The following is an 11,135-nucleotide window of genomic DNA, read 5'->3' on the forward strand; positions in this document are numbered from 1 at the left end:
CACTCCAGGCCCAGACGCCGGCAGGGATGTTTTTCTGCACTTGCGGCACCATTCCATCCTTTGCACCAGGCGCTTCATTGTCCTCACTACCAGCGGCCTCACCACCAGGCGCTGTTTTAACCGTCTTTTCCAATACGGCATTACCAGTTTCATCTCTACCGTCGTCCCCAGCCGCAACCGCCTTTATTAATCCCATTCGCGTAGAAATCAACCCGCAACCCGCCTTCAGGCGCACCCTGTCATTTCCTCCATTATGCGTGTGCGTCAATACGTTCCCATCACCCTCAACGCAGCGGTTGTCCCTTGCAGCTCCAAAAACAGTGAGGCACCACAGCACGCAGAGGGCACACACCAGCAGCACACGGCCAGTCATCATCATCGCCATCGCTCCTGTCACTTGCGTGCAGCCTTCAGCACAAACTAACTCCCCGTCAACGCAGAGTGAAAGCAAAAGAGAAAAGAGAGACAAGTCACACAACCACCGCACAGTAACAAATGGGAGCACCCCAGCAGTGACAAACACACCATGAGGCAGTTGGAATCAGTGAAAGGGCAAAAAAGGCAAATGCACAGTCCTGCAGCAATTAATCAGCAAGAAAAAAAGAAAAACAAAACAATTAAAAACAAAAGTAAAAAAGCAACAAAAATTTTTAATAAAAGGAGCTGCACAGTATGGCGCCATTGTGAATGCATCCACATGCAAACATGCGTCCACGCAAACAGTTGTGTGCGTGTCGTGCATATAAGTGTGTCTGCGATGCGTTCAACGTGACGGATACAGGGAGCAGCAAAATGGAGCACACAGCAGGGCAGCGGAAGCAAATGAAGCAAAACACAATCATTATTTTCTCTTATTTATTTACATCGGACCACAGTAGACGCGCACAAATCCCCACGGTTGAGTGCTGGCACGCACAGCCCGCACACACCTCTTCAGCCCACAGTGGTGTACGCCAGCGCGGATACGGCGAGCAGCAGCGTGGCACACACCCACGCAGAGCTTCTGAGGCTGCCGTCCATTTCACGAAGACGTGACGGTGCGCGCGTGGTCGTCGTAGTTGGCGCCTCTGTAGTCGTAGTACTTGGTGCCTCTGACGCAGTGGTGGTGGTCGTAGTTGGTGCCTTTGTTGTAGTCGTCGTGGTCGTCGCGGCAGCATCTTCGGCCCCCTGATCTGCTTTGTCTGAAGAAGGATCCGTGGGACTTGGTGGCTCTGTCGCACCGTTCGTACCATTTGACTGTACTGCACTGGAAACTTCATTTGATTGCTTTTCCGGACTGGTAGAGCCTGGTGTCTCTGGCGCATTATTTGCTGATTTTCCCGCAGTAGCCCCCGTGCCTGGCGACCCTGACTCACCTTCCACCTGTAATCCCGACTCTGAATTAGAAGAACGACTGTTGACGCTTTCATCAGCGCCACCCGGCTCGTTCGCGGTTGGTGGCTGTGTTGTCCTGTTCGTCGTCGTCCTGGAATCATCAACATTCTCCGGAGACTCTGAGGTGCACACGGACGGGCAGCAGCACAGGGCGAGCACCAACAGGGCGCACAGCAGACGGCACGTCATCATCGTGAGTGTGGTCGTTCAGTGGTGTGGAGCTGATCTGCACAGTGAGGGACATGGAGAGCAACAGGGGAGACGAGAGGTGCGGCAGACACACACACAGAGGGCACACCACATGAGGAGAGGGCAGCAGCCAGGCATGCACCGTACGCCGCACACCACGCACGACACACACTCCAATCCACGGCAGCAGGCACACACACACAAACCTGCACTCTGTAATACTTATATTGTACAATTGTTGTGGTCAGTGCATGCGGTCACACACAAAAAGGAGTGAGAAAAGAGGAGACCACTACGGCTAGACATCAGTCTGTAGGCTACCAGAGGGACGAAAAAGGCAAGAGGGCCGCGCCGCGTCGGCAATCGGTGCGTAACTTGCCTGCAGACCAGGCGTCGTGCGCGATTGTTGTCGTTCATTGTGACACATCCGCCCTCGTAGCCCCAGAGGGTGGAACAGCCAACGTCAACCCAAACACCGCTGTCAACACGCCATTGCCACAATCGTGAAGAGCCGGCTGGCACCACACACGGCAAGAGGGACACACCAAAACACGCCATGCACCAAAGGGGCGCATCAAGCCCGCAAACAGTGCGCACCGCTGCAACACCGCAGGTCCCTCCCGCACGCACCATCCTCCTCCTCCTTCCTTATCTTCGGCTCATTGCCGCCACATCCGACACCTGCACCTCACAATACCAGAGGGAAAAACAAAACAGCTGAAGCAGCAACAACAACAAAACTGCCACCTTGTTGCGCTGACGCCACTGCACGAAAGGGTGCGCCGACGACGGGAGTCCATCGCGCAGGAGACGGAAAAGAGCCCAACGAGACACCCAAGAGCCACACGTTGGCAGTCTTGTCGGGGCTGCCCCAATGCAACCACAACAAATAGTGCCGCAACCACGGAGCCATGCACCCTGACCCACAGCGTGTTTTCCCAATCAGAACAGCAGGGACAGAAGGAAGTAAGACACACTACCCACAGTGCAGCAGAGCACCCGAAACACACACAGCCAATCAAAAACGGATGCAAAAAATTGGGAAGGCAGAAAAATAAAAAGGGCGCATGCAGATTAAAAGCCGAAGCACAGAAATTATTTGAGGTCCACATTCTCGCAATGACGCACACACAAAAAAAAAAGTCACAAAAACAAGCAAAAGTGTAAAAGATAAAGCCGCATGCACCAATTACGGAGGCAGAGGCAGTCGTCCCTGTCCTTCAGAGAAACAGCTACTGGCACGACCCCGCATCCATTGGAGCACATTTCCTTTACTTTTTACTCATGATTAAAGTACGGTGGTTTCCCCTCGTCCCAATCGCATCAAAAACGCGTGTATACATGTGGTGCTGGGAACTGTCTTTTCTCTCCATGTTACTTCGTTCACACACAGTTTTCACGGAAGTTAAACCCTCCAAGCAACAAAACAAAAACACCTTTTCCCAGAATAACAAACAAGGCAATAAAAGACCGGTCATTTTGCCCATCCCCCGCAAGCAAAGAAGAACATGGGGAATGCAGTGAGTGTACTATAGTGTTATTGCTACGGCTTTGCACATCTTGAGTGCGGGGCCAATGTGCCAAGTAAATACTGTCGCCCTGCCGCAGTTTGATTGCGCCCAGCCGCCGCGGCTGCTCAAAGAGGCACCACCACTACCGCCGCAGCGACCACGACAAGAAGCACAAAGGGAATGAAGCCAGCAGTAGCATCTGCCACACCGCCATCACTGTCGGCCTGCTGTACCAACGCATCGGGTATCGCCCGGAAATCGTCGCTGTTGACGGACGGAATCGGAGTGGCAGGCGCGGAGGCACTGGGAATCACCGCTGGGCAATCCGCCCGCGGGTCGCCCTCCGCTCGTGCAACGTCCTCGCCGGGTGATGGCGCAAAAAAAAAGCGTCGGGGCCGGAGGCTCTGTTGGCTCCGTCGCTTCCACTGCCAGGTGTCCTCCCTCGCCGCTGAGTGTTGTCCTCACTTTCGGTCTGCACCCCCGGATCACCCCTCGGACCGGCATGAAGGCCACCACCAGCGACACCCGCAGCCGAAGCACCGGGAGGCTCCTTTTCAATGGAGGCACCAGACACCACAGGAGACAACTGTGGACGAGTATCCTCCGAAGAAGGCGACCCTGAAGCAACCGCCGACTCCTCTGCTTCCTTCTCTTGCTCGTCACCCTGTCCACCCACCAACGCACTCGGAATGACAAGACTGCTGCCGTTCGCGGCAATGGTGCACACCTCGCCGTACGTGGGGCACTTGATCTTCCCATCTTTCTGAAAATCTTTCAACGTCACTGGGATGTCAGTGTCCTCAGTGCAAGGCTGAAAAACACTGCTGCCGAGGTACTTCACCTTCACTGTGCCCTCCTCACACGACACCTGCGCGCACACTCCCTTGACGCTTTTATGGCCATCACCGTCCTTCGTCTCCAGTAATTCCGCGTCCAGGTACCACGAGCCACTGCCAGTCAGCGACCCACGGAGATAATCCACATTTTAGTCCGAGCACGTCCTGTAAGTTGTCCCAGACGATATTTCGTGAAATTCCAAAGATACGACAGGGCAAACATCCTTATCCACCAGACTCTTCCTGTCCTCAACGATGCTTGCGGTGCACTTCCCAACGTGACGGCGGTCGAAGGTGCAGCGAAGTGTCTCTGTGTCTTTAGCATCGCAGAACATGTGAGGATAATTGGCGGCAAGATTATCGGTTGTATTGCAATTCTTCTCCAGGAAGTCGCAGCCACTGCGGTGGCCCAGCTCATCGGCTCCGCCATGCTCCAATTCACGCGGTAGTATCCCATATCCGCAAAAACCGCCATCGTCAGAGCCGTGTAGTAGCCGGCACCAACTGTGGGAGCCATCAGCTCGTCCCGCGCGTGGCGTCCCCTCCAGTGAGGGATTTCTTTTTCTCGAGGGCCATCTTCGTCCTCCAGCTCCATGCCCTCGAGAGTCTCACAACCAAAGTGCGCTTTCGCCTTCTCCTGAACGTGCTTCCCTGCCACCATCATGCGGTGCGTCCCACGCACACTTCTCTCTCGCTTCTTCACCAGACTCTTTTCTCTCATGCTCTCCTGGCTGAACCCAAGTGCATGCGCAATTTCGTGTGCGGCAACGCGAACGCTCCACGCCGTGTCAGTCATGTACTTCGGATCAAAGTTCATGGCGCCAATGTAGGGGCGAAGATCTGTCAATGTGTTGCACGTGGCCGCCCAAACAACGCACACGGAGCGAGTACCCACCACACCAGCCACACGACAGTGGACCCTCATCCATCCACGACGCGGCACCAAAACTTCCAGCCATCCCGCCCTCAATGGGACACGGAGCCCAACTCAGCGCAGTCACACGCGGTGCTCCACACCCGCAGGAAAGAAGACTCGGGCTGCGCACTCCCTCTCCCTCCACCTTCTCCTCATAGCCACGGAGGAAGACAACAGCCGCCACACGCAACTGCCAGCATGCACTGCAAAAGAAGCATTCAAATCCACTGCAATGTGCATCTTGTGTGTGTGTGGTTGTGTGTGCCTGCAGAAACACAAAGCGAAGAAGTAGAAAAAAGGAAGCAGAGTATGTAGGGAAACGCACAAAATAAAATGTACAGCGGAGGTGCGTGGCGGAAGCAACAAGAAGAAGACAGCTCAAGCTCATGACTGCACTGCATTCCAAGCAGCGGAAATTCACAAAAGATTTATTTTAAACAAAAAAAAGTTCCCCTTCGTCTTATATAAACCCCATCACACAAAATAATTATAAATAAAAAAGAAATCGTCCATTACTGTTCCACACAAATTTTAAAAAGCAACCAACTACCATGCTGCTCCAGAAATTGTCTGCATATATTTTGTCCGAAAATAAAATTAAAAGATATTTAAATGTCTTTCAACCGTCTGACCCTCCATGTGTCCGCACATCGTTTATATTTCATGGGGTCATCTGCGTGTTGCTGCTCCCCTCAGCCCTCTCATCGGCGTGTGAGTGCGGCCCGCAGAGCACAGTCACTCGTTTGTGTGGGGACTGAGAGAAGCACGCAGACATGACGGGAGTCGCGTCACTCCATCGGGAGAGTGAGCGCAGCAAAAGAAAAAATCATCAGGAGTGAAAAGAAATGCTCACGAGGCCGACACCGAAGGGACTGCCGGCACAAAAAAACACACACAGTGAGAAAGTCAAATAAAGCAAGCAAAATTCCTTTTTAAAGCGGCAGGGTGTGGCTGTGTGTGTGACGCTGCGGGTGTCTGCCCGCCCTGACCGCAAGAAAGCAAAACAAGAGGGAAAGAAATGTGTGCTCCGCCCCACAGGCCCTCGTCGCACGCCCACACGTCACGGCTCCCTCAGCGCGCCGTTCGTCGCGGCCCCTCCTCATGCGTGCAGCAGGCGAGGCGCACAGGGCCGTCGTCATGAGCGTGTCGGTGGGTGTGCGAGTGGAGCAGTTGGGCGGGAAACACACGGCACCCCTCACAGGAAGAGTGCAAAAGAAACAATTAAAAGAGGGAAGAGTAGAAAAGAAAAAAACGTCCATAGTGATTGCCCCCAAAAACAAAAAAGGGGGAGATAAAAAAAAAAAAAAACGGAAACACAAAAAAAGAAAAAATTTGCGGAGAGTAATTCATTACCGGATGTGCGTCGGTGTGGAAGAGGGCGCAAGTGCCCCACACTGAGGCCGCACACTCCTCACGCAGTCGCAAAGCCCCACAGTCCCAGTAGAAGCAGCAGCGGCAGCAGCACCCTCCCGTATGCGGAACCAGCATCACCATTTGCCCCACCATCACCCGTTTCTCGTGCCGTCCCTTCATTCCCAGCAGAAGTCAAGCTTCCCGCTGGCGCATGTTGGTTATTGGCGGTTCTCCCCACAGTTGTCCTCCCCGGTGCTGCTGGTACTTCCCGTGGGCCAGGCACCGCAGGTGCAGCAGGTGCGACAGGTTTGGGAGCAATTTTCACTTGTGGTTCTGGAGCTCTCGTCGGAACGGGGATCCTGTCCTTGATTGCGGTCATCTCAGTGGAATTCAGTGGGCGGTTGTACAGAAAGACGTTCCTCACCGTCACACGAGGTTTTTTTGCCGATCTCCTTCGGACTGGGCTTCTCCTCATCATTATCATCAATTTCGCACACGCCAAAGCAAAACCCAAAAAGCCCAAGTGGTGTCTCGCCTGTTAACGGCACTTCTCCTTCCCCCAGCGACTCACCATCAATGTACACAGAGGCCTTGTTGCCTTCCAGCATGAGTGCCACTTGGTGTTCTTTCTTCGGCTCCCAAGTACTGCCCTCTGTTGTCGTTGTGTTTGTGCCTTCGAACATCGTCTCCCACTTGTTATCCGCGGTGTACGACAGTCTCATGAAATACTCGGGCTCAGCGTCACCCAACACCGCATCCAGTAGAGGAGTGTTATTACTCGGAGCCTCTTCGATGGTCGCCGACGCCACAACTGTGAAGTTGTGGCTCAAGGATACATGACGTACTTTATCATTCGGAATGTTCACAGGCCATATTACCCTGGAGTTAGACTCCGTCAACTGAAACCCATCTTTGACCTTCACCGCATTCCTCACCGTTGCATTCAGGCAAAGGTACTCGTCGTTCCACGTGTCATCGGTCGCCGATGCGTTTGACAAAACTGCCACCAGACCCGCCGTGGGTATAGAAAAGCTGGAGAAGAAAACGTCCTTTTGCGCCCAGGTACTGAGGACGGACTTGATTTCCTTCAGTTCCTCCGTCAGGCGGGAGAGTGAAATGACACGGCCTTCACCACTGACCCTCCGTTGTAAAAGATGCAACTTGCCATCCGAGTACAGCAGGGTGCTGGCGACCTCCTCCTTCCCAGCATTGTACATGCCAACCGGTCCAACAGAAAACGAGCGGTTGTTGTCCGTCACCCAAAGGTAGAGCGCAGTGGCCCTTTCCGTTTCCCCCAAGGCGTGCCCTCTCTGAGTGTACAGCATGACCTTCCTTCCCTCAATGGTCGCGGTGATGAGGGCATCCACATGCAGGCTTTCCTTCTGAGGGACTCCTGATCGTGCGTTGACCCACACGCCTGGGAGTGTCCCGATGGCCTCCGTCCACGCTGTCCCCATGTCCCGCGACTCGTACACCCTCTGACCGTTCTCGGAATCAACAATCATGAGAAGTGATCCCTTCCACTCGGTGATGCGGGGGTTAGGGCATTTCGCAGGGGACATGCCCTCTGGGAACACCCAGGTACTGCCGCTGTCCGTCGAGTAAATGATCATGGAGTAAACGTCACCATTTTCTTCATTCATCGCCATCAGAGAAAACACAATAGTGCCATCCTCCATCAGAACACCCGAGCCACCAGAAGCGAGGCACTCCGTCCATTTACCTTTGTGAGCAGCTAAAGTAGTCTGCTGCACCGGCGATCGAACTTCGCCCCATTTTATCCGTTCACTTGGCTCGCCGCCCGTGGCATTCGTGACCTCACCCACAACCAGTTTTAGTTCGAATCTGGCCTTTCTCCTATCCCCATTTACAGGGGACAAAACAGTGCTTCCCGCAAGAAGAAACACCTTATTGCCCTTCATGGTTGTTGTGGGGCGGAGCACAACATCCAAACCCTCCTTTCCCTCCACTTTGCCAAGCACAGTGTGTGCACTCCATTCTTCCTTTTTGACCTTTTCAACAAGAGTGGGCCATTCCCACGCAGAGTCGATGTACTCCGCAACAACATCAGAAAACGGGTTAGTTGATTCGTTATGGGAGTTTTTGGCATTTATGTGACCCTCGGCGAAAGCAGCAATTACTCCACCAGCACTGACGAGAGAGGGTGAAACAAATGAATCCCTCCGACCTGAGTCAGCCCCCGTCTTCGGCTGCATCTGCGTCGTCTGCGGCACAAATAGATCGACCCGTTGCAGCCCCTCAACACCCCCTGAAGCACTCCCCTCTGCAGTAATGGCACCCGTCAATGCCGACAAAGAAGGAGTTGAGGCAACAGCATTACTTCCCACCTGAGCGGTCGAAGTTCCACTGCAGCACATCATGACGACAAATAGGAGCAGCACCGCGGAAGTAAACACACGTCGGGACATGTTGGGCCTCGGCGGCTCACTCTCTCTCCCTTCCCTCCTCCTGCCGCTGGATCCGGTCACGCGGCGACGGTTGTGTGTGCGGGGTGCCTTCACTGCAGCAACACGTGAGAGCATATTAATATGTGTGTGTGGGCGGTGTGTGTGCTGTTGTTCCTTTCAGTGCCCTCGAATTTCACAGTAGCGATTAGCGCTTGTTTGCTTTCCTTTTCAAGTGTGTGTGTCAGAAATAGGAAGAAGAGCACAGGGAAGCACATTAGACACACCAATGGGGTGCACAGCGTGTCACTGCAGCAGCAGCAATCATTTATTCCAACCATTCACACGCCGAGGTTGAAGGGCTGTGTGTTTTTTCAAAAAAGTCAACGCACGACCACCAACAGACGTGCCAGCGCTCATAGCCAAAAAAAAAAAAAAAAGGGATACCCGCCTCGTGGGCAACAGGACCGCATCTTCGGCCCACACAAAAAAGCAGCGGGAAAAGCACTAAACAGACAACAGTCAGCGGCACACACGCCAGACCCAGCTGTGCCGCACGGAGCCAGTCGCCTGCCCTGTTGCTGAGAAACACAGCATGGAATATCCGCCGGCCATTGCGTCGGGGATGCACGCCAAGCCGTGCACAAAATCCCACCAGGACCCAAAGCATTAACTCTAACTTCGCACACATCCCCCATAGTCGCATCCTCGCCATTCCGAGCTGTGCCTCAGAAAGTAGTGAAGGGCAGCGTCGAAGGAGTCAAACGCCTCCGCACCGTCGCAGTGCATCAGACTGAATGAAAGACCAAAGTCCTCCACACTCATCACAGACGCGTCACACGCGCCGCCGTACTTCTCCTTCATGGAACGCCAATCGAAAGTAAATGTCAACTCCCTCTTTCCCAGGGCGGCAGCGTGGGCCACTTCAAACGCCGTCCCGCAGTCCAGCCCATCCAAGCAAAACAGACACAGGTCCGCAATGACGGCGTCGCGCCGCCTTACCATCTCCACTTTCTTCACCCACATCTCCCCAGCCCCTGGGGCCACGTTTCCAGCGGGAATGAGCGGCAACGCGCAGTGTACCCACAGAGCCGTGCGCACACGATCCTAGCACGCCGCACCCGTGTCTGCGTCGAACACAGCGGGGTCAACAACGTACACTCCACACATTGTGAAACTGCCAACTTGGCTCCTGTCCTTCCGCTCCTCCAAAAATAAAAGAAAAGGAAGCGGAAGAAGTAAATCAGAGAACGGCGCCGTCGCAACAAGGCAGAAGCACGAGGAGCACAAAAATGCAGGCCTCCTCGGAAGACTGCGCCCTCAATAAAATGCACCCGCGGCAAGCAAATTAAGAACAACTGTGACGTCGCTGACGCGGCAAGCGGCAGACAGCGACGGGCAAGGTGCCGCTGACGCCACTGCATTGTCCACATTCCGCTCCGCCGCCCTCGCCCAGCGCCCAACGTGGAGCGTGACGCAGAAAAGAAGAAAAAAATGAAAGCTGCGGATCGCATCGTTAGAGTGTGGAGGGTCCACGTATTGCGGACAACGGGCCCACGCACGTGCCGTCCATGCCGCCTACATCAGGACACCTCGGAGAGCAGAAATACGGCCTCCACGCCATCCAGCGCGTTGCTGGGGCGGCACGGTAGTGGTGAGGCAAAAACACACACACCTCATCCACAATGCGGCAAGTGAACGGCAAAAGAGCACAGCAACCACAACGCAAACTCCACACACGCGCAGAAGAGAGCGCGCACAGCCCGTCACTTGTTTGTTAGTGAGTGTGTGCGTGGGATGGACGCCACACCAGCAGCAGCCGCACACGCAACAAGAAGGAGAAGCAAAAGAGGGGAGGTGGTGTGGGAGACCGCGGTGCTGCCGTCACTGTCGTCAGGCGTCGCCGTACCATTTGTTTGAGCAGCGGTGATTGTTTCTGCCGTTTGTGGTGCTGCCTCACTGAGTGTTGGAACAACGTTGGTGTTGCCAGTTTCAAGGCTGTCGTGTTGTTCTTCAGAGCTTTGAGCATCATCCTTATCTGCCTTATTGTGGACATGATCACCGCTGCCACTTGTAGAGGTAGATGAGGTTGTTGGTTCTGCTGGACTGCCGGTTGTTGCATTCTTCGTCGGATCCTCTGTGTCTGTGTCATGACTGTGCTGCCCTTGTGTAGTATCCCCTGAAGGCTGTTCCGGTGCTTCTGATTCCATTTTGGTTAGTTTCAGTAAGTTTTCTTTTTCTGCTGCTGGGCCTCCTTCACCTGCTGTTGATGATGGTGCAGGTACACCCGATGGTTGTGCGGGTAATGATTGTGGTACCTCCGCATTATTTCCCCTCTCTTGTGTCTCGGGTTGTAATTCGTTTTTTTCTTTTTCTCTTCCCGTTTCTTCTTCGTCTCTCTTTTTATCATCGCCAGATTTATTGCGAGGGTCAGCAACCCCTTTCGTCAGCGCTTCCGTGGGCAATTGTTTAACGTCGGAAGTACCCATCGAAGAGGGTTTTTCACCAGAAGGACTGGGAGTGCTGCCAGATGGAGAGGACAATTGATCGG

General features: G+C 54.1%; 3 protein-coding genes and 3 pseudogenes across 3 annotated transcripts, besides 10 other annotated features; all 6 read right to left on the reverse strand.

The window, feature by feature from the left end:
• Positions 1-385, reverse strand: Tc00.1047053503501.7 (mucin-associated surface protein (MASP), putative; the record flags this gene model as incomplete). The annotated part of the gene is made up of 1 exon (XM_801557.1): positions 1-385. A coding segment is annotated over one exon (385 nt), but the record flags the coding sequence as incomplete, so codon positions are not given.
• Positions 1-2,039: a sequence feature (heterozygous, Esmeraldo-like haplotype).
• Positions 934-1,566, reverse strand: Tc00.1047053503501.14 (mucin TcMUCII, putative; the record flags this gene model as incomplete). The annotated part of the gene is made up of 1 exon (XM_801556.1): positions 934-1,566. One exon carries the CDS (start codon positions 1,564-1,566, stop codon positions 934-936), a length of 633 nt encoding a protein of 210 aa, XP_806649.1.
• Positions 1,045-1,148: a microsatellite.
• Positions 2,040-5,558: a sequence feature (areas not merged during assembly with more than two copies in the genome that could not be assigned to a particular haplotype).
• Positions 3,732-4,835, reverse strand: Tc00.1047053503501.30 (annotated as a pseudogene).
• Positions 5,307-5,327: a sequence feature (AT_rich).
• Positions 5,559-5,677: a sequence feature (areas merged during assembly that could not be assigned to a particular haplotype. This can correspond to areas where the two haplotypes were merged or to regions with more than two copies in the genome that were merged during assembly.).
• Positions 5,678-6,359: a sequence feature (heterozygous, Esmeraldo-like haplotype).
• Positions 6,120-6,157: a sequence feature (A-rich).
• Tc00.1047053503501.50 lies at positions 6,239-8,722 on the reverse strand (annotated as a pseudogene).
• Positions 6,360-6,482: a sequence feature (areas merged during assembly that could not be assigned to a particular haplotype. This can correspond to areas where the two haplotypes were merged or to regions with more than two copies in the genome that were merged during assembly.).
• Positions 6,483-7,322: a sequence feature (heterozygous, non-Esmeraldo-like haplotype).
• Positions 7,323-11,135: a sequence feature (areas not merged during assembly with more than two copies in the genome that could not be assigned to a particular haplotype).
• On the reverse strand, positions 9,260-9,754 carry Tc00.1047053503501.60 (annotated as a pseudogene).
• Positions 10,351-11,135, reverse strand: Tc00.1047053503501.70 (mucin-associated surface protein (MASP), putative; the record flags this gene model as incomplete). Its single annotated transcript, XM_801555.1, has 1 exon — positions 10,351-11,135. A coding segment is annotated over one exon (785 nt), but the record flags the coding sequence as incomplete, so codon positions are not given.

Source organism: Trypanosoma cruzi, genomic scaffold (genome assembly GCF_000209065.1).
Source record: "Trypanosoma cruzi strain CL Brener 1047053516725 genomic scaffold, whole genome shotgun sequence".
Classification (NCBI taxonomy): Eukaryota; Euglenozoa; class Kinetoplastea; order Trypanosomatida; family Trypanosomatidae; genus Trypanosoma; species Trypanosoma cruzi.